The 23,928-nt window shown below is 43.5% G+C and overlaps 1 protein-coding gene across 1 annotated transcript in view; it reads left to right on the top strand.

Annotated features, from left to right (window-relative positions):
* DEX1 (defective in exine formation protein (DEX1)) overlaps positions 1-23,928 on the top strand; it is a 199,323-nt gene that overhangs the window by 86,067 nt on the left and 89,328 nt on the right. The window contains exon 8 of the mRNA XM_087392435.1: positions 8,901-8,971. Coding sequence (XP_087248561.1) covers positions 8,901-8,971 — 71 coding nt within the window. The remainder of the gene's footprint in view (positions 1-8,900; positions 8,972-23,928) is intronic.

The following is a 23,928-nucleotide window of genomic DNA, read 5'->3' as shown; positions in this document are numbered from 1 at the left end:
AAACTCATAATGACCAAACCTGCTTCTGAAAGCGGTTTTATGCACATCTTCGGCTCTAATCCGGATCTGATGGTAGCCACACTTAAGATCTATCTTGCTGAAAATCACGGCTCCATGTAATGCATCAAGCAAATCATCAATCCGAGCCATCGGATACCTGTGCTTAACAGTGATATTATTCAATGCTCTGTAATCTATACAGAGGCGAAACGTATCATCCTTTTTCTTCTTTAATATCACTGGCGAAGCAAAAGGTGAGAAACTTGGTTGAATCTGCCCCAACTTGAGGTATTCTTCCAGTTGTCTACGCACCTCCGCTTCTTCAGTAAAACTCATCCTATAGGGAGGTCTATTTACAGGTTCTGCCCCCGGGATCAGTTCAATCTTATGCTGATGAACTTTCCGCTCTGGAGGTAACCCATAAGGTAGTTCATCCCTAAAACATTCAGAGAACTCCTCTGTTATAAGATTAGCCAACTTGGCCATCTCACCACTTTGCATAACATCAGTGCTAGCCGAAGAATCATCCACCAGCTCTACCGATGCTGTGCAAAGGAATAAAAACTCTACTTGAGCTTTTCTGATTTCCATCACGGAAACCAACGGTCCCTGAGGTATATCTTTCTCACCTCGCAAGACATAAAGCATATCATTCATCTTGAATTGATATACGTGCTTTTTCCAATCAATGGCTGGATTCTTCTTAGAATGCCATGCCATACCCAGGGCTATATCTGCATGAGCAAGCTTGGTCATTTCAAAATCAAGCTTCTCAGCATAGTCCTGAATCCGAAGCTCCAACTGGGTAACCCTTTGGTCCCATACTTCAGTTGAACTTCCATCTGCCATTTTGACTGTATACGCATAGTCAGATGGGCTTGTTTTTAACTTCAGCCTCTTCACGAGCTTGGAGTTAATCACATTGTGAGTTGACGCTGAGTCAAACAACACAATGACATCATGACTGGCCACTTGCCCTTTCATTTTAATTAACTCCGTATCATTAAAGGCCGTATACCCCGTTGCTGCGGGCTTAGATAGGATGTTATCAGGTGCACTCGTCACTAACTTAGCAACAGATACACATAACAAACAAGGTACTAACCTCTGAGAAGGTCCCGCCAGTTGCATCTGCATATGTTCCGCATTGGGACTCTCCTGCATTTCCACGTCGCATTCAGATATTATCATATTAGCCGTGCGACGGTCTTTATTCAGTGGACAATCCTTCCACTGACGTCGCTGAAGGCAGCCGAAGCACAATCCTTCTTTTCTAGCTTTCTCTTTTTGTTCAGGGGTCAACGAGGACTTTGACCAAGCCCGGGCTGCCATTGGAGTTATTTTCCTTTTCACCCCAACGGTGGTACTTGTTTTTACTGGTCCCTCAACCGGCCTCACCTGCTTGGTTTGGCCACTTGGCTGCGAGACACTTGTCTTTGAAACCCATTTCCTCTGAACTCCCCCTTTTTTCGGGTACTCATACTGAGTCCCTGCTTGCACAAATCCCCCAGATCTGCCTCTGGCATCCTCATAGTTCAGGGCTACTGCAATAGATTCATCTAATGTAGTCACATATTTAGCCCGAACTTCCATTTTGATCTTGTCGTTCAGTCCATAGATATAATCTTTTAACTGAATCGACATAGGGAGAGGGTCTGTTATTTTCATGACACATTCCCTGAATTTGTCAGTGTACTCTGCCACTGACAGACTCCTCTGACGAAGATTTCTATAAGCATCCCAAGCTCGAGAGTCTTCATCAGGTGGGAGAAAGTGTTTCTTGAATTCAGCTTTAAACCCTTCCCAGGTGGTTGGAGCAACTTGATCCTTCTGTTGCTTTATCCACCATCTATCCGCTGCCTCAATAAACAGGTGTGTGGCCTCGCGGATTTTCTTTAGATCGGATCTAATTTCACAAATGGCGAAGGCTTCTTCCCACTTGTGTAACCAAACCTCGATCACATCAGAGCTGCGCTCGGTTATCCGACCAGCGTACTTCTCCGGTCTATAATTAGCGATATTAGGCACTTTGACCCTTGCGCGCTCTAATGAATGGATACTGGGCTCTGGCTCTGTTGGAGCTTTGCCCTTATCAATTCTAGACGGTCTAGCCGACAAGGCTTGTACGATCTCCCTAATCTCATTCTGACCAGCATTCACTTGAAGCTGCTGGTTCATAATCTGCTGTAAAGCATCTTCTAATATCGAAATCCTACCGATCAAAGTAGGTGCTGCATGATGTGACATCTGTTGTGTAGACTGCACTCTAGACTCACTAGGATTCACCCTAGAATTCTGCCCTTCTGCCTCCATAGTTTCACAATGGAAGATGGTTTTTTTTTTTTTCCCAGTTTTTTCTAGAACCCAAATAACAAATATATACACCAAATACCACTTTCCCAATACTAGGGAAATTTCTGCAAGTTAACTCAGACTGAAGTACACAAGCATCTGCACAGGCATAATCTGTCCCTATAGCATCGTAAACTGTAAGCTCTTATGTAAGCGGAGCATCAACAAACTAAATCTAGAAAAGAAAACATAGAATTGACAGAAGTCACAGAGAGCCCCCTGGTTTATGAACTCGCTCCCCAGTTTGATCCCCTGGATATTCACGAATACAGATGTCCATGAAGCCTGCTCTCTGCTCAAATTCTGTCTGAGGGAATCAAGTGAAAACTGTCACGGGTCGAGGTAGCCAGATATCCCGAAGCCTGCAGGCCCTATGCCTTTGTGCTTCAACCACTTCGCTAGTCTGTCAACCAGCCTTTCCTGCGCTCTGCGACAACCTTGCGTAGGCCAATTCGTAAGCCAGCGCCGATCGAACCCACAATAGTCACTTCGTTTGTCGCGTGAAGGTCACGAAACCTTCGTTTGTTTCCCCGTTCTTGAGTGACTGCCCGTGCGTCAGTCAGCGGCTTACCTAAAATGAATGAAGCTGGTGGCCAAAGAGTCCGTAGTCGAACACTCTGTCGGTGCGTCGCCCATGCACAGAGCTCGCTGGTCTATTCCATGACCACGTCGTATATCACGCCCACACATTTACTGTCACACCTGCGCTCCAGCAACGGCTCGGATTGATCATGCGATACACGGATTAGATCATCCTTGCGGGAACCTTGCGCTCCATCGCTTCATCACTTCACGTTCCGTCACCAGTAGCCTTCGCAGGTTTCGTCGTAGATCACGAATCCCCTTTCATCCTCTAGCCTTGCTTTGATACCAAATGTAAAGCACTATTATCTAACTTCTACTGCAGATCACGGGAGCAGCACCATGAAAAAAACCTCCCAGCCAAATCTTGCTGAGACTAACTAGCAGACAGAGATCTTCGTTACCAAAATCGACGTGAATAATTCTCTTCTCTTCTCTCACTAGCCTCAGCAAGCCCCAATTCCCTAGATAGATCTAGATGCCACATGTCATCACTATAGGGCCTTCCTAATGCAACATTTCACCCCTCTCTTGGGATGCATCATGCATTAAATTCCTTGCCCCTAGGCACATCTTTGCACTAAGCCCTTGGTCTTAGATCTACCTAGTCTGGTGCTATCAGCCCTCACCAAGGACCTTGACATTAAATCCCTCCCGATCATTTACATGAAGCGCAAACACATATATTACAGAGATAGATCCTTTAAGGGAAATGTCGACTGATTCTTCTGAGGTCATGCTACCTCGGCTAGAGCGTAACAGTACCCATGTGTGGCCGACAACACTCTATCGCCGATTTCATTTCTCCATTGCCTCATCCACCCTGATGTCCTGATGATGATGATGATGATGATGATGATGAGATTGATATATAGTTGACCACCGACATGACTATGTTGTACTTAGGACTTAGTGCTACCATTTTGCATTTTTTGCATTTTGCATTTGTGTGGATGCTCGTTTAGTAGCTCCACTACCGCAGTTCGTTTGTACCAGGTTTTTAACAATCTCATAAACCCATCGGTCTTCCGAAGACTGTAATAAATTTTCTTTCTTTCTTTCTCCTCCTTCCTCTCCCCTATCGTCTTTCCCTTTTTTGCCATCTTTGGCCCTTCACCAAATCTATCCCTGTCGCCTTCATTGCAACAACGCTCGTAGGTTGTAGTAGAGCAACGAGCGGCCAAGCTCAACGTTCAACGCTTGGAGCAAGACAGGATATAGATTGGGGCAACGCTATTGTGCAAATAGCAGCTAGTGCGGATCCAACCATGCTTTAGATAGGAAAGGCAGCAAAGATCCTATATTTGTTTCGACCACTTACGAAATTGGCACCATCTGTGTCGTGATCCGTGATTCCTTGTATAGTGAGATCTTTGTGGGTGCTCCACATTGTTCCTCTACTAGTAGGAATCCCTCCAGCCAACTTTGGAGTGAGTCTGTCACCCACTCGTCTTCTAGAGATACTATCATCTTTCCTTGATTTGCAAGATCCATCATGTCCATCATAAAGCCTTTGACAAGATCCTTATGTGGTCTTTTTAGCATCATGCAACTAGGGTGGCTCGGAGGAGTCTCATGATCACCACCACTGATTTGCAACTTGCACTTGTCATGGTCTTTTTTTGCTAATCTTGAAGATAATCTTGCAGTAGGCATTAAAAGATTCCGTGTAGTAGTATTCTAGTGAGAGTTAGAGGAAATGTGGAGGGACTATATAAGTTCACATATACCACATGTGGACACTTTTTAGTGTGATCTCTAATCTTATCTACTCTCCTTCTCCCTCCTTCTACATGCCTACACTCTCTTCTCCCAATCTCTCCCCAAGACTCAATCTGTAGCCCCCGATTTGGGAAGACGCCCTAGAATCCTAGTTTGACGATGAGTGCCGAGAGATCATATCTCACCTTAGACGTGAGGGGCTTGGGGCACCTGATGATGCCCGAGGCACAACGGATCTCACATTGCTTGACATGCCATAAGAGGTGAGCTTTTCTCTTGCATAGGATGGATGAGGTGATCCGAACCTTTCGAGGAGGGGACCCCACTATTGCACGAGGGCTTCTCTTTGAGAGGAAGCCACCTATCCCCATCACAGATCTAGGTATCCAGTACATCTACACCACATTGCTCCACCACCTGACTTGTCCTTGTTGCCCAAGCCTACCATATTCATTTTGTTCATTGCACAGAATGTGTGAGCTGCATTGCGTCGCTCCCTAACCGAAGAGCCAAAGACGATGAGGGGCTGCAGATTAAGCACTTTGCACATATATAGGAGGTCTTGGCCCTGATCTTAGTGCAAATGTCCAATGATGTTGTGTGGCATGGCTTCCCCTCTGCTTGGAGTACTACTACAATTGTTCCAATACACAAGTAGGGGATCCCATGGACACTGGGAACTACCATACATGATTGGTCACACCTTGGCCAAGATTTATGGATCATATTTTGCTGATATGCCGTGTTAGTTACCTCCAAAGAGGGATGTTGATCATGGCATAGTTTTGAAGTCTAGAAGTAAGAGCATAAACAACGCTCCGTCTCGTCTCTCTAAAGTGGGATGGGAAGAAGTGGCAGGACAGGTGCGGGAGTTGCTTGAGAAAAACTTCACTTCTCATAGCACTTCTCTCTGTGCCTTTCCAGTGCTCCTTGTGAGAAAGATGGTTCATACTGCATGTGCATTGATTTCAGGGATCTCAACAAGGCTACTATAAAAGACAGATTTTCAATTCCTAGGATTGATGATATGTTGGATGAACTAAAGGGTGCTCAGTTCTTTGTAAAGATTGATATGAGATCAGAAAGAGGGTAATGAACACAAATAGCCTTCGGAATAGAAAGGGGTTTGTGTGAGTCTAAGGTGATGCCATTTTGGTTGATTAATGCACAGGCCACCTTTTAGGAACTCATGAACAAGATATTGCAGCCACTTCTCTTTTGATATGTGCTGGTCTTCTTTGATGACATCCTCATTTACAACAAAAGCAAATAGGAGCACATCCGGCATGTCAAACAAGTGTTGGAAATTTTGAGGTTGCATCAGCTCTATGCAAAAGCCATTAAATGTACCTTTATGGCAGAAGAAGTCAAATACTTGGGGCGTATTATGAACAGAGATGGAATTTTGTGGACCCTGCATATGTGAAATGCATGAGGGAATGGCTGCAGCCAATAAATCCCACCCAATTGAGAGGTTTGCTTCCTTCTATTGACGATTTATTTGGAAATTTGCCAAGTGGGCAGTTCCTCTGACAGACCTCAAAAGAAGGATGCCTTCTTGTCATCAAAAGAAGTGCAGCTCAGTTTTGAAGACCTGAAATTTGCATTGACTCATGCCCGTGTGTTGGTATGCCCTGACTTCTCGTGGCTATGCATTGTGGAGGCAGATGCTAGTAGCAAAGGCTTGGGGGCTGTTCTACGACAAGAGCATGGTGTAATAGCTTTTGAAAGCAGAAAATTTGATGCCAATGAGCTCAACTACCATGTGTATGATGAGGAAGTGTTGGCCATCCTACATGCCCTTCAAAAAGTGGCATCACTACTTGTACAAGAGAAAAATCAAGGTCAAAACTGATCATAGCACACTCAGGTTTTTCCTCATGCAGCCAAACGTGTTAGCCAAGAAAAAGAGATTGTTGGCTTCAGTGCAGTCCTATGATTTTGAGATTGAATGCAGGAAGGGGAAAGAAAATGTAATGTAATTGCCTTGTCGAGGATGTGGGCTTGCACATTGTCCGTAGTTTCATCTATAATGATTGGATACATGGCATTCAAGAAGAGTACATGCAGAATTTGAAGACAACAGCCAGTTGCAGGAGCCCTCATATGCTAGGATCATTCTGACTTTAACTTGCGTAACGGGTGGTTGTGGTTTTAGTAGTACTCTAGTGGGAGTTAGAAGGAAATGTGGAGGGACTATATAAGTCCACATCCACCTCTCATGTAGGAACTTTTGATGTGACCTCTACTGAAACCGGTCTTCAGTTAACTAAAGGGCAGTAAACTGTAACTAACTAAGCATTCATAGCCACATTGCATCAGTTCTAGTCACTCATTAGTTAAATGCCATTGATAAAGAATCTTGAAAACACTTAAAGGGAGGCTAGAGGGCCCCTGCTCAATAACCTGACACAAGCTACCTACTGGGCCCAATGCTTTGGTACCCCTTTCGGTATTTATTTAATTCTTCCAAAATGGAATCTGCTTTACAACAAGGGCTCACCCTTGTATTGTGTTGCTTGCAATCCCACTATCTGAGCCAATACTTGGCCTCAACTTGCATTCAATTCCCAAGTGCACGCACTAGTACCCAACTACCAGGCAAGGCTATGGTATCCCACACTGACTGTGCTCCACGGAAAGTGGCAATGCATAAAAAACAAATGCCAGATAGTGCTCAAAAGGCCTCAAGGCATAAAACTGCAAGCAAACTCTCTCTGACACTAACCAGGCATACCCTTTGTGACGGTATCTTCTTACAGCTCGTAGGGCCCAAAAAGAACTCCAAACAACAAAATGCAAAGTAACAAGCTTCCAAAATAGCAAATGCAAATCAAAAGGAAACCTACTGTCCGTGGACGAGGGGTGAGCTCTGCCCTCGCACCTATCCTCTGTCCAGGCCCCAATTAGAGCATAGATGGCTTCTAGGCAGGAAAAGAGAGAGATGAAGAAACTGAGAGCTGAGAAAGGAGAGAAGAGCAAGGCTCAGGGGTGCAGAGGCCAGGGCAAGAGAAGAAGAGTAATCTCCCATGGCAAAAATCCACCTGCAGCCTGGAACTAACCCGTGCAGCTTCAAATAACAGCCCTGCCTCAGAATTTGTGCTCAGGGATGCGTGCAACGGCAAATAAGTGACCAAAATCCACCTCAGGATGCAGGCAACTGCCTCAGGGCGCTTGGGCTGTCTCAGGAGGCGTGCAACAGCAGCAAACCAGGTCCGTACAGCTTGGAAAATGTCCGTACAGCCAACGTGCGAAGTCCTTACAGCAGGCTTTTATGGCTCCGTACAGTCCGTACGGAAGCCTTAAATGCAGCACTTGCAGTCCGTACAGCCGTACGGACTGCCTCGGGGTGCATGGAGGTCAAAATGCGTGAAGTCGGGGCACCTTGGAAAGCGTGCCAACATAGTGCATGAGGGCTGCCACATGGCCCCCTCATTAATGCTCTAACCGTCCTTACCAATGAAACATTGGGTTTGCCCCCCCCTCATTAATGCTCTAACCCCCTTTTGCTAATGAAACATTGGCTTTCCTTGAGCCCAACCTTTAGACCCCTCTTTCTAGCCCTAGCCTAGCACTTGGGCCTAGTGGGTGCACTTGGAATTCAACTCTAGGGACGTCTAGGAAGCTAGCAATTCCTCTAGGCCAGTTCCCTTCTGTGAGACAATCTTTGGGTTTGTCCACGGGGTTATTTGCAAAAGAAATTCACGTCCCTGTGACATCTAATCTTATCTACTCCCATTCTTCTTCCTCCTACGTGCTTACTCTCTCTCTCTCTCTCTCTCTATGTGCTCTCTCTCTCTCTCTACTCTCTACTACCCCATTCCTTGAATTCCCATTCCCTTTCCCCTTCCTCTCTCTTTCTTTCCGCTCATTCTCCCCCTTTTCCAATTCTGCTCCTACTCCTTTTCTACACTTTGCAATGAGAGATTCCCCTCTGTTCGTGTAGTTTGCGTAAAATTTCTTCTAAACCCTAAACTATGTCTTTCTTTGATGCAATCATGGATGTTGTGTGTTATCTTTTCCCTTTTAGTCGTTTTTAGGTGTTTTAAGATTTCAACTCATGTGCGTGATTGTTAAGCCAATTATTGGTTTATATGCATCCGCATTATACACTAGGATATTTTGCCACAAAGTACGTGACATATCTTTGTCTCATCAGTTTTGAAGACGTGGCTTGCCGGAGGGATTTCATCCTTTTACATTTGCTATATAGTAATATTGATTATGTATGTGCTTTTTTTCAGGTAATAGCTGACATTGATAAAGATGGTGTTGATGAGATGATAATTGCTGCTTCTTATTTTTTTGATCGTGAGTAAGGTTCTTATTGCCTTCATAAACAATTCGATGTTAAAGCTTGTCAATAAGGAATTGAGAAAGAGGGGATAGTGTAAGCTTATGTATAATTTGTTTTGAACTCAAAGGATATTTTTGCACTATACTTTTCCAATTTGAATATGCTGCTATATCATTTGAGTTTTTGTGGGTCCGTTTTCCTTTACAAATTTGTATGTTTGTAACGGTTCCTATCACACATATAGGCATGTTCAACAACTATGCATGTAGATGCATCATATGTTATAAGTTGCTGGGACAGTTAATTTGAACCTGTACTTCAGTTGACCTTTGATGTTTTAATTATTTGAGGGCATGTGTGAAGGGTCCATATAATAAAGGTGGGCTATGAATTAAAATTATTGTGTTTGTAGAGAGTTTGGGATGTTTGGTTGAATTTGTGATGCTTCAGTTAGACCAAGGGTTTGAGAGGTAAATGGGATAAGGCCATGGCATACCAAATCCTTAACAAGTGTGAGAGTCTCAATGTTATCCTTCTTTTGAACCCATCAAAATTTTCCTTTGACAAAGTAAGGAGGAAGGGAGAAAAGTTATGGGGAGTTTCAACTTTGGCTGCACCTTTGAACTCATATATTGCTCAACATGTTGTATATTGGTGTTTTGGGACATCGATATTGGTACTCATTTGTTAAAGGTTTGGTATGATGGCCTTTATATTCTCCCCTCAAGCCCATGGCCAAATGTGCGTGGCAAAAATCACAAGTTTGGCCCTATGGCTATGCGCAGTACATCCATGATAATAGTCCTGCCTCCCTCTCTTCGAGCTCCATGCAGACCCCCTTGCAAATCCTGCCCCTTGGTGGGCATCTTCGGCTTCTTGTGGGCTCTTCCTTGCTATCCAGGACTTTTCTTGGGCTGCATCCTTTGTGAAGCTGCATGAAAAAGGTGTATCTTATGTGAAGCTGCTTGGGAAAGCAGCTTTTGTGATAGTCTTCCATGCAAGGGGAAAGGCAGGCAATGTTGTAGTAGGCCCAACAAGGACAATGTTAATGGTCTTTTTCCCTCACCCCTCGGTTGACCAACGAACCTAGTCCTTAACGCTTGGTGTGATTGCACAGCGCTTGGTGTGATTGCACAATGCTTGGCAAGAAGAATGCCCTCTCTTGCAGTCATGGGATTGCTCGGTATGGAAAGGCTACCCGGTGCTTGGTATTTAGGGTTAGATGTCAAAAGTTCTATCATGGGGGTTTGTGTTGTGTGGGCAAAACTGTATGAAGACGGGTAAATAAGCATGTGCAAAAAATAACAAGCGTTGCAAGTATCCAAAATGAAAACCAGACATGTAAAACGTTAGTACTTGTATTACGAATAGAACCCAATGGGTTACAAACATCTGTAGTTGCATGCTCAAAGCTTAGACACTCTATGTTGCCTTGGCTTTAGGCACCACACTCACTGAGAACAATAAGACTTAACTCCTTCTAGCCTAGAGCTAGATTACGGGAGTGAGCCCGTTCTAACGCTGACTCTATACCTAAATACCTAAACTTTGAACTTAGGTGGTTAAGATGTACCGCCTTCCGAATCAAGACCCGAAAACCCACAAAACGTTGCCATTGATTGGTTTCCTAGTGTAGCTTGTGTTGGCCTTTTCTAGTAGCTCAGTGTCACACCGCTTGGCTGCTCGGGGTTAGCTCAGTTTTACCCATGCCTGAATGCATGGTCTCTATCCGTGTTGGCTGTGGCAATCTTGCATGGTCTTGACCCGAGTCTGCCGAGTAACTTGAGGCTAACATTTCGCCTCGGCTTCTCATTTGCCGTGTCCTCACAGCTGCCTTGGCTCATGGATGAGCCTTTGCTCAAAACTCGGTGGCCAAATGGTAAGCTTCCGTTGGCAAGGCAGAGAGCTTGTCCTTTGTTGCTTGGGGGCCAGGCGCTATCGCTGCAAGGATAAGGGAGGTCATTGGAGGTTTGAAGCAGTGGAGGGACGGGGCACTTTTGACAAGATGGGCAACTCCGGTAATGGGAGATTGGGAGTTGTCATTGGTGACCAAGGTGGAGAGAGTCGATGTTGACAGGCTCTCGCTTCGAGGGTTGGCACCAATCTTCCACCCTATGAAGTGCCACACGACCAGCATCCGGATGGATGATGCCAGAGTCCTCGAATTGAGATTCGTAGTGTATAAGTGGAGAGGGGAGCTTCATTCACTTTTTTGTGGGACTCTTGCAAACTATCAGAACATGTTATATTATGGCCGTGGCTTCAGATATAGTGGCTTTCATCAGTAGCTCCATCAAACATAACTGCCGTGTATAATAGGTGGGTAGATTGGCCATGGTTGGCTGAGACATATCCATGAGTTTCTGCATTATAGCTTGGCGCTTGGTTTGGAAGTTCTCCTTGTGCTTCGCAGCTCACTTCTTCACTTCTAGGTCGAAGTCGTGGCAGACCCAATCATACATTGATATTTTGGGTGGCAGGTCGCCCAACTATGCTTCTGCTGTAAGGGCCGTAAAGAATCTAAAAATGGTAAACCAGAGCCAGTAGCCTCTGGTGAAGGTAAGTCGAGAGCTTTGTAGGATAGTGGAAAATTGGCTCGACTGAGTATAGAATTCAAAATGCCACCTGGACCATGCAAAGGCGAAACATGCAAAATTTTGTGACCAACGGCCAGGGACTTAGCTAAAAATGAATGCTTTGCGGATGTTTGGATGGCTACCTCTGTAAGCTAGAGAGGATAAGTTTGTGTGCTTATGTCCATCCAACATCGAAAAGGTTCTGTATCAATAAAGGGCATAGGAGGAGGTTTGGGATCGAGGAGTAGTAAAGCATGTGATGTAGTTCTCTCCTCCGAGTCCTCTCTAGCGGCTTGCGCCGTTGGGGTGGTGTGACATGAAGTTGGGGGTAATAAACTTCATGCATCTCTTCACTTCGTACTGCTTTTGAACTGAGTGACAAAGATATTTATCATTGAGAAAGGGACATTAAAAAGAAGCTTTTATGCCAAGATACCACACCATACTTTCCTCCCTTAGATGAGAATGAAGATGGTAACATCCCAAGTGATGTTGTACTCAAGCATAGGGAGAAGGGAAGGATAAGCAGAGGCTATAATCTCAGCAAGCTGGTCTGCGCCAAAGAGAAGAGCGATATGTTGTTGAAAGAAGATCTTGCGGCTCAACATGACATGAACTGATATATATCGAGGAGTTTGAAGGGGCTGATTGGGTCGGATTGGGTAGGTTCCGAGGAAACATTGCACCTCCTTCATAGATACCTTTACAATTAGCTCAAAATACTTTGCAAACTATCATTAGACACAGAGGCCTATAACTTTCAGTAGAGATATGATATCAAAGATTCAAATACATATAGAGATGCGCCTTGAGATGGGCTTCGCGCTGATATATGTTTCGTAAGAAACAAAGAAGCGGCCAGAAAGTTATGGGCGGTTCACTAGACGGAGGTAAAAACTATCATGAAAATAGACTGTCAGACACAGAGACTCATAACTTTTTGCAGTAGTATCTGATTCAAGGTCTAATCACATAGAGATATGCACCTTGAAGAGAGCTTTGCGTTGATATAAGTTTCATCAAAATCGGACTACCGAGTAGAAAGCTATGAGTAAAACACTAAAAGGGGGTCAAACTGTCATAAAAACTGCCCTTCATCCATGCTAATTTCACTTGAGCAGGATGCTCCCTCAAGACTCCACCTTCACTAACAATCCACCACTCATAGATTTCGCTTAGAAGAGGGTAAGTAACTCCCTTGGTGGCTCGGGAAATGGATGGACCATGTGTGTCCGAATAGAAAGAACTTTTAAGTCTTTGAAAGAAAGAAAAGGGAAGAGAGACTCAAGAGAGGGAATACGAAGTGATCTTCATTGTCAATAGAGTGAGACTCCACTCCAATGCAACTCAAAATACTACAAACACAAGGGAGAAGAAGAGGTTTCATATGTACATGAGGGAGCGGAAGCTCCAAGACTACTCATAGAGAGAGAATGAACTAGAGAGAGATGGACTCAAGAGTCTACATAAGAGTATCTACAAGAGTAAGGGAGAGGAGGGCTCCTTTTATACAGATTTTGTCACCCTCCTTCACCCATTTACAATTGCTGCTTGTAGAATCTTTTTCCCATCAATCACATAAGCCCGTATGTCACCATCCATGTCCTTTTTGGCTACTCTTGCCATGTCTCCCATCAAAAGATGCTCAAGACTCTTAAAGTCAAGAGTCTCCCCACATGGAGCCCATAGAGACCCTCACTTTTCCATATGTTCACATCCTCCTTATTCCACATAGGAATTCTAGAAGGATTTCTCTTGACTCCACACTTCTCCACATGCCTTCCACACGCTTGGCATGTGGCCTCTCTTATATTATTGGAACACATGGACATGAACCCGCCTCTTTATATGACTCACTCTTCCTATTTTCTAAAAACCCCATAATATTCCATACACAAATAACTCTCACCCCATATCAAGGTATTTATCATTCATACACATGGTATTTACAATGATCCTTCCACTCATCCTCTTAATCCCATACAACATCTTAGAAAATAGAAATAAGTGAGAGCCGCTAGGCTATCACTTGATACTCAAACTCTTATCAAACATAGAGAAAAACAATAGCAATGCCAAATAAAAAAATATCAATTTTTGGCATCACATCCTTTCCCTCCCAGCAGATCCTCTCTAGTGACAGAGAGGGTCTGCTGGCCCTCAAGGTGGTCGAGCATAAAAGAATTTAAGGCGATACTCATTGGTGCATCCGGGTACCACCATGCCATCAACATCCTCTAAGTTGATAGGTACCATTCGTGAACTTCTTTTTGACTCGATATGTTCCCTCCCATCGGCCTATAAACTTTTTGTCTAGCCGCTTGTCCAGACGGCTATAAAATCTCATGACTAAATCTCTTTCTGCAATATCTTTCTTCTTGCGTAATTTGGTGTCAAAACGGGCCTTGCACATTTTTTGAGAAGCTTCCAAGTTTTGCGAGGCTTGTAATTTGCATTCATCCAAGGCTTCTAGTTGTACCAAGCGTTGAGCATAGGCATCCTCCTGTCCTTCTATTCTTGCAACAGCAGTGCGAAGACTATGTATCTCCAATTCAATGGGCAAAATGGCTTCTATTCCATACACTAGTTGGAATGGTGTAAATCCAATAGCTAGCTTGTATGTGGTTCTGTAAGCCCATAAAACTTCTACCAAGTGCCTATCCCAATGCCTTTTCTTGGTGTCTACAAGCTTTCCCATTGAATTGCACAATAATCCATTTGTTTTCTCAGCCAAGTTATTACATTGGGGATAGTATGGCGTGGACATGCTATGATTTATCTTTAGCTTATGCATCACATCTTCAATTAGTTCATAAGAGGTTCCTCCATCAGTGAGAATTTCCAAAGGATAACCAAAGCGTGAGCAAATTTGATCAAAGAGAAATTTTGCAACTGTGCTTGCCTTGCTATTGACTGTGGCCTTGGTCTGTGCCCACTGAGTCGCATAATTTGTGGCCACCAATAAATAACGTTTGCCCTGGGATGAGCGAGGGAGTGGTCCCACAAAGTCCAACCCCCACCTCTCAAATGGTCCATATGCTGGAATAGGCTTCAAGGGCCCAGGAATCAATTGTCTCCTTTCAAACTTTTGGCATACTGTACAACTTCGACACCATTCATATACATCCTTATGGAGGCATGGCAAAAAGTAACCTGCATTAAGAATTCTCCTAGCTATGCTCGCTGAAGCAAAATGACCGGAGCATTCATGACACATTCGTAGGATTCTCCTAGTCTCCATGGGATGGTCCACCCCACGGAGCACCTTATCTTTTTCCAATTTATAAAGAATGTCACCAACAATAGTATAGGGACAAGCCTTCCTTACCAATCTTTGCTTCTGTTGTGGAGTTAACCCTCGAGGAAACATGCCTTTTTTCACATATTGTTGAACATCTTGTAGTTCTGGCGATCCAGTTTCTACCAAAGAAACCACCCCCCAGTGTTGTACTACAATGGCTTGAGTAGCTAACTCATCTGCCCTTTGATTTTCTTTTCTGTTTATATGAAGAAACTTGCAAAAATTAAACTGACTACATAGTGCCATATCCTTTTGATTAAGCTCCTTTAAATGAGGACTTCTTGTCTTGTAATGCCCTTGCATTTGCTTTATAATAAGCTGAGAGTCTCCTCTTACTTCCAATTCTTTAACTTGACTTTGAAGACAACTCTCCAAACCAAGAATCAAAGCATTATACTCAGCTGCATTGTTAGTTGTGATACTTGGAAGCTATTGTCCTCTAGCCCATACTTCTTGACCTTCAGAATTCATCAAGACCATCCCCCCGGCTCCTTGTTGGCGTGAAGGACTAAAAGCCCCATCAAAATACAAGACAAAAGCTGTTGGTGGTGTCTCCCTTTCATCATTAATGTCCTCCTTATATTCTTAGATCTTCCCGTCCTATGAGCAAATCTGCCATAGTAGACCTAGTGGTATTTTCAGTGACAAAAGAGAAAGAGAACTCTTGAAGCTCTGATAACCATTTTGCAAATCTTCCTCCAGGATTAGGCTTGCGAACTAGATATGCTAATATAAACTGAGAGGTAAGGAAGAATAATGGTTGAGGTAATAAATAGGAGCGAAACTTTCTCACTGAAAACACCAAAGAGAGAGCTTGCTGCTCCATTTCTTCATACCTTGTTTCCACCTCTGTAAGCTGTCGGCTGGCATAATAGATGGGTTGCATTCTACCTGCCTCTCCTTTTTGTAGCAATACAGCACCAACTGAATGCAAAGATACACTTGGATTTACATAAAAGTCTTGAGAGCAATCAGGGGGCTTCAATATTGGGCCCTTACTCATGGCCTCCTTAAGTTGCTGAAAAGACTCTTGTTGCTCCACACCCCATTGGAAAGAAACTCCTTTTCTTGTCAACAAGTTCATGAGATGCACTATCTCTGTGAAATCATCACAAAAGCGTTGATAATACTTGCTTTTTCTTAGAATTCTGCGAACACTAGTGACACTCTCAGGACTTGGCAATGCCATGATTGCTTGAACCTTGTCAGGATCCATTTGCAAGCCTTCTTCAGATACAATATGCTTCAACAAGACTACTTTTGTTTGAGCCAAATGACACTTGCTAGGATTTAGACATCCTTCTGCTTCATCAATCCTAGCTAAGGCCATCTTTAACTTCTCCTTGTGATCTATGCGCCGAGAATAAATGCAAAAATCATCCAAAAACACCCTTATGAACTTTCCCAAGTAAGGCTCAAGCACTTGACTCATGAACTTTTGAAATGTAGCTGGTGCATTGGTCAACCCAAAAGGCATCACTCTGTAAGTAAAAACTCCCCAAGGTGTGACAAATGATGTTTTCTTTTGATCTTTCTCCCGAATAGGAATTTGAAAGTACCCAGAATACCCATCACATACAGAATACATCTCATGCCTTGCTACTTGGTCTAGTATTTCATCTTGGAATGGCAAAGGAAAATGATCCCTCTTAGTGCATGCATTCAAAGGACGAAAGTCCACACAAACCCGCCAATTAATTCCTTTCTTTGGTGTGACAACTACATAAGATATCCATTCTGAATCATCAACAGGAAAGATGAATCCCGCCTCAAGTAGTTGTGTTACCTCTTTCTTTAGTGCCTCAGCTTGGATCACCCCCAATCGCCTTAAGCATTGCACAACTGGCTTGCTTTCTGGCTTCAACTCAATCTTGTGCTCCAGAAGAGAGACTGATCGAACCTGTGAATAGCTTGTTGCAAAGAGATATGGGAATCTAATATATCCAAGTATTGGAGCTTCTCACTATCTGATAGAGAATCACCAAGAAGCTCTTCATTGCGTTGGCGTCGTTTAGTGTGCTCCACATCCTCCACATAAAGTGTGTCTACAGGATTCTCTTGCACCACCACCTTATTCCTTCTTGACTCATCCCAATGAGCACCAAGACAAAGACCAAAGGCCACTCCTTCCACCTCACCCTCTGAGCTGGACTCCTCGGAGCTACGCTCTATCTCTTCTTCTTCATCGGTTAAGTCAGAGCTCGAACTCTTTGATGTTGAAGACTCCTCCTTGACAACTTCCTTTTTACGGCTTTTGATGTTGTAGTGTACCTTCTTATCATTTTCCTGTAAAATCAATTCTCCAGTATCCCAGTTTTGAATAGTCTTTACCTTGCGTAGACAAGGCCTTCCCAAAATCAATGGATAGGCACGTGCATCTGGCTTGGTAGGGATCACCTGAAAAGTAGTCGGCACAGAAATTCCACATACATTCACCTCTAGATTCTTCACAACTCCCAAGGTCTTTACCCTAGTGTTGTCAGCCAATTTGATGCGATAAGGAGAGGTAGTACTAGAGTATTTTAAATCAACATCTATCATGGTCTTCTCACTCATGACATTAATTGATGCACCTTCATCAATATAAACATTAGAAATCACTTGACAATCAATGATCACATCAACCACAAGTACATCATCACCAACATCTATATCTACCTTTTGAACAACATGAATGACACTTTTTTTCTGTGACACTCTTGTGCTTGCTAGCTTTTCCCATTCCTTCCGTAGTTTTGGAGACAAAGCAAGTAATTGACCAAAGGTGATATGAGCTTCCTTTTCTTTAAGGTCGGACAACAAGTCATAGCTTCCAATGCCTTGTCCTAAAGGAAAGTTTGATTGGCTAATTCTCCTTCTAGATGCCTTGTTTTTCTTGCTACGGCGTTCCTTTTCCCAATGTTCCTCATCTACTTCTTCCTTGCTTTCTTCTTCTTCTTTTGATTTACCACGCCCCTGTTTAGCCATCATTACCTCTCTTTCCTCATTCCCTGAAGAAGCTTCTAACAAGGATACTTGTTTTTCTTCTTTCTTTCTCAATCTAGGACACTCGGGGCGATAGTGACCTTTTTCATTACATTCATAGCAAGTGACCTCACTCTTATCTCGAGGCCTATTCTCACTCTTTGGTGCTCTAGGTTGCCGTGCATTAACCAAATGCAATTTGAAATCAGCTAACCCTGCTATCAATTGGGAGATATTATGATCTAACTCAGAGGACTTTGGTACCTGAGGAGTGCTCATTACCTCCACCTTAGAAGTTGAAGCTGTTGAAGATACAAAAGAGGATTCGATTTGTAGAGAAGCTTCTTTCTTGGTGCAATGCAAAGTGCCTCCACGTATGTTGTTGGATCTTTACTCATTACTTTTGAGCGAAGACGAGGCTCCAAAGCCATAATAAATTTGCTCATCTTTAAGTTCTCCATTCTTGAAAGACTTTGAGGGGCGGATGATGTAGATGCCACAGCTCGCAAAGTTGTCCTTTTATACTTTGTCCATAAAATTTGTATCGGATTGCCAATGCAGAGACCATCTCACCCTCTCCTTGATATAACCGGTCCAACTGTAACATCAAAGCATTTGGCGACTCCACTGTCTCAAATCTGTGCTTCATTGTAGCCACCACTTGGTCCCAGTCCTCCTTGGTAGAGTCCGGCAAGGTCTCATGCTAATTCAAGGCTACACCTTTAAGAAAATTAGGTAAAATCTCTGTCCGATTCTTCATGGATCATCCAAAAAGTCGGCATCCTCGAACAAAATCCTGAAGATAAGACTCCGGGTCTTCCCCTTGGGTTCCTCGAAACATTGGAATCTTTATCATGATGAAACACAAAAAGGAAACACCAAGATCCAAATAATATCCTAAACAAGATTCAAACAAGATCCCACATAGCCTTAGTATACTAAGACCAACTTATTATGCATAACTACTTGTTGAAAACCCTCCACAATGCGATCCTCAACAAAATCTTCAAAAATAAGTGACCAACTAGCAGCATGAAAACATTGTGTATACATGCATTCAGGAATCACCTTTGTCACAATTGAAAGTGCACATAACATATTCAAGATATTGTACTCTTCATCATTTGCATAGCAAAAGAAGTTAAAAGCATTGAGAATCACCACTCCACTGTTATAGTAAAAAACTACCCAAAGACTCAACTCTTCTTCACACTAAGCTGCCAGTGCACGAAACAATCCTTAATCTATCATTCTGCCTGCTGACGGCGTTGTCAATTCACTAACATATTCAAGAGTACAAACATAAAGGATATGATTATGATGACCGTGCGAATAGCTTGAGCATCACCTTCACAATCTTTTAGTTCTCTTAAGCGGGCTGCAATCTCTTCTAACGGAGTTCTTCCAGACATGCTCTCTATTACCTTAGAAAACACATGCCAATACTAGGCACAACATGCAATCCATTATACCCGAGACTGTTTAGTAAGGTGGGATGAATCCAATACCAAACGTACCCGACGTCTTCATAATCTTTTAGTTCTCTTAAGCGGGCTGCAATCTCTTCTAACGGAGTTCTTCCAGGCATGCTCTCTATTACCTTAGAAAACACATGTCAATACTAGGCACAACATGCAATCCATTATACCCGAGACCGTTTAGTAAGGTGGGATGAATCCAATACCAAACGTACCCGACGTCTCCACCAAAAGATGTGACATGAAGTTGGGGGTAATAAACTTCATGCACCTCTTCACTTCCTACTGCTTTTGAACTGGGTGACAAAGATATTTATCATTGAGAAAGGGACATTAAAAAGAAGCTTTTATGCCAAGATACCACACCATACCTTCCTTCCTTAGATGAGAATGAAGATGGTAACATCCAAGTGATGTTGTACTCAAGCATAGGGAGAAGGAAAGGATGAGCACATGCCATAATCTCAGCAAGCTGGTCTACGCTAAAGAAAAGAGCAATACGTTGTTGAAAGAAGATCTTGCGGCTCAACATGACATGAACTGATATATATCAAGGAGTTTGAAGGGGCTGATTGGGTCGGATTGGGTAGGTTTCGAGGAAACATTGCACCTCCTTCATAGATACCTTTACAATTAGCTCAAAATACCCTGTAAACTATCATTAGACACAGAGGCCTATAACTTTCAGTAGAGATATGATATCAAAGATTCAAACACATATAGAGATGCGATGGGCTTCGCGCTGATATACGTTTCGTAAGAAACAAAGAAGCGGCCAGAAAGTTATAGGCGGTTCACTAGACGGGGGTAAAAACTGTCATGAAAACAGACTGTGAGACACAGAGACTCATAACTTTCTGCAGTAGTATCTGATTCAAGGTCTAATCACATAGAGACATGCACCTTGAAGAGAGCTTTGCGTTGATATAAGTTTCATCAAAATCGGACTAGCGAGCATAAAGTTATGAGCAAAACACTAACATGGGGTTAAACTGTTATAAAAATTGTCCTCCACCCATGCTAATTTCTCCTGAGCAGGATGCTGCCTCAAGACTCTACCTTCATCAATGATCCACCACTCATAGATTTTGCCTAGAAGAGGGTAAGTAACTCTTTTGATGGCTCGGGAAATGGATGGACCATGTGTGCAATGAGCGGTCGAATAGATAAGGCTTTGAAAGAAAGAAAAGAAAAGAGAGACTCAAGAGAGGGAATACGAAGTGATCTTCATTGTTAATAGAGTGAGACTCCACTCGAATGCAACTCAAAATACTACAAACACAAGGGAGAAGAAGAGGTTTGATATGTACTAGAGGGAGCGGAAGAATGAACTAGAGAGAGATGAACTCAAGAGTCTACATAAGAGAATATCTACAAGAGGGAGAGAAGGCTTATGGAAGAGGCTTGAGGAGACTAGAGCTACAGCAACATGAGGCCTAATGGTGGAAGAGATGATGAATATGGGAGAGGAGGACTCTTTTTATAGAGATTTTGTCACCCTCCTTCACCCATTTACAATTGCTGCCTGTAGATTCCTTTCCCCATCAATCACATAAGCCCGTATGTGACCATCCATGTCCTTTTTGACTACTCTTGCCATGTGTCCCATCAAAAGATGCTCAAGACTCTTAAAATATTGAGAAAGTCAAGAGTCTCCCCACATGGAGCCCATAGGGTCCCTCTCTTTTTCATATGTCCACATCCTCCTTATTCCACATAGGAATTCTAAAAGGATTCCTATTGACTTTACACTCCTCCATATGCGTTCCACACGCTTGGCATGTAGTCTCTCTTATATTATTGGAAGACATGGACATGAACCCACCTCTTTATATGCTAGATTTCGGACTCACATGCTTGCAATTGAGAAGGGAGCGTGGTTGAATCTTTCGCGACATGCCAGAATATTCAGATTTTGTGACTCTCTGTCACCACAATGTAAATATCCTAAGTCAAAGTACAGTTGACCATTTATTTGATCATAATTAAAGAGTTTTATATTGTTAATTATGGTCAAAGAGTTATTTTAATGGTCAAAGGATTGACTACGGTCAAACATAATTGACTCCAGTCAAGTAAACCTGACTGCGGTCAGAGAATGTTGACTTCGGTCAACAAGACTTGGCATGCGCCAAGAGGGTTAACCCCGGTTAACCAAGATGTGCCAACTTCGGTTGGAGAGACTTGGCTATAATTAAGGCGCCTTGGCCCTTAGTCAAAGCTCTTTAATTATAATCAAGAGTGTTGACCCCAGTCAACCAGAGAAAATATATATATGTTTATTTGTATATATATTTGTTTAGATGTGCACATGTGTTCAGTGGGGACGCCCACCGTGACTAGGATTAGTCCACAGTGTGTTATTTGCATGCAAAGCGCTAACAATTAATGGGTACCATGGTGGTGCGCTTTAATTAATTGTTGCAGGTACTAGGAAGGATTATTTTTCCTAAGCGAAATGGGAGCCTGACAAGCATCCAGGAGGCGGTTCGTGTGACCGAGAGCTTTGAAGACTTCAGAATGGCCCTTAGTGGCTTGTAATAGGATTTAGTCTAGATTTTAGACAAGTGGCATGTTGCCAATTTGAATGGAGCTTGAAGCTCTTGTAAAAGGAAGGATTTTTCACGTTTTGAAGGGAGAGACTTACGAGACAGCTCTATGCTGAACTTCTGTAACAGTTTTTTTTTCTGGAATGAATAAAGACCTTCGGGGGGGTCCAGCCCGACAATTTGTCCTGGGCCCTAGTGCATCTCCAGAGAGAGGGAGTGAGGGAGAGTTTTTGAGAACATAAATCCCGTTCTATAGCTGTCTTTCACCGTCAGTCTGGTTATATTGGTATCAGAGCCTGTTTTCGAGGCTTTTTCAAGCTTTGACGATCAGGTAGATAAGGCGTGAAGAGCGCAAGGATTTGAGATGGTGCAGAGCTAGGCACTAATGAAAGGAACGGGAAGGAAGCAGCTCCGTTGACGGAAAGATTGACGCAGAGATTCCGTTCACGCAGCAAGCATAAGTGACGGGACTTTATTCGGAGCTCACGTTGCGAGAAGAAGACCTTGTTCATTGTTTGGAGCCCCTATTGTTGTGCGTCAAGCTGCGGGTGTAATTCGCAATGGCTAACAAAGTGTAGCGAATGTGCAAAGCAGCGGGTCTACACGTAGCGACAGAACAGGTTCCGACGTGAGCAGGGGGGGTTCCACCGTCGCCTTAACGTTTTGGCGTATTTTCTGATCTGATGGCCACGTAGACCTCCACATGGGCGCACACGACTTTTAGACCTTCAAATCTCGTGACGGAAAGTTGGAGGGACCGTGATGCCTTCACGTGCAGATTCGTGTTTGACGGAGCGACGCGAGACGCCCGACGTTAATTACCAGCCAAGGTCTAGAACCTTAGGCTGATGTGGTAGCCAGCAGCTGACGTGGCAGCCAGCAGGTCCAGACGTGCGGCGCTGACGTGGCAGCCAGCAGGTTCACGCATGCAATAGATGACGTGGCACTGACACGTGGCGGACAGCGCACTAGATGACGTGGCACTGACACGTGGCAGCCAGCTTGGCAGACCAGTGGTTAAGTTAACCCTGGTACAGTAAACCCTGGTTGGTTGGCCCGTAGTTAGTGAAACCCTGGTTAAGTTAACTACAGTTACTTAACTCTGGTTAGTTGAACCAGTATCTAGTTAGTTCAACTTTGGTCCAGTTAATCTGGCCTAACGAGACCAGTTTGGTTGGTGTAACCGGTCCAGTTAGTCTAGTTGCAGACTAACCAGACCAGACCCAGACAGTTGGTTAGAGTAACCAGTAGTTATTCATCTGGTTACTGTTTCACCCCAAAAAAAAAAAAAAAAAAAACAGTAGCAGAGACTGTTTCTGCTAGCAGATTTCACCTGCCTGTCAGACTTTTACTGTCAGAAAAGTAGCAGAAAACCAGAGAAAAGCAGAGAAAACAGAGATTTGCAGAAACAGAGTATGCATGCCTTTGAGCTGTAAAAAGAGGGAAAAACAGATGCCTGTTGAAGCCATCTGCAGGAGCCAGAAAAGGGCAATATAATTGTTGATGCTTTGGCAACTGTGTGGGTATATGCCTTGAACTGACAGCCAGTACTGGCATAGATTGTGAATGCAAAACACCTCTTGTTGAGGTACTTTTTCTGTTGGAAAAGCAAAGGTAGTGTGCAATAGTTACTTGCACGGTGTGAGAAATCTGCAGATCTCAGAATATGGATCAATCACCTATCCAGTGGGATTCACAAGATAGGGATGTACATCCAGGATAGAGAAATGTGCCGCAAACTCAACAAGAATTTGAACAGATGGTACGCACTCGTATACAAGAGTTGGAAAATCTCAAAAGGGATCCCAGGGCTCAGCATTTGTTTCCAGCAGAAGCTATGCCTAATCCAGTATATGACGTGCCAATGCCAGAGGCACACTCTCGTGTACAGTCTGAGAGAGAGAGATCTCATAGATCTCATAGGAGACGGTCCCATAGTAAAAAGAGATCGCGGCATCATCACCGATCTCCTAGTTCAACACCGTCTACCTCGAGTTCGACTTCTGTGTCTTCTTCTTCTTTATCAGATAAACCATCCAGGAAAAGAAGGAAACACGAGAAGTCTAGGAAGAGAAAGTCTTCCAAAGCGACGAAGGAATTTAAAGAG

Source organism: Dipteris shenzhenensis, chromosome 21 (assembly GCF_047967505.1).
Source record: "Dipteris shenzhenensis isolate YYH24624 ecotype China chromosome 21, Dip_SZ_1.0, whole genome shotgun sequence".
Classification (NCBI taxonomy): Eukaryota; Viridiplantae; Streptophyta; class Polypodiopsida; order Gleicheniales; family Dipteridaceae; genus Dipteris; species Dipteris shenzhenensis.
The sequence above is the reverse complement of the archived record's forward strand: the minus strand, read 5'-3'. Positions and strand labels throughout refer to the sequence as shown.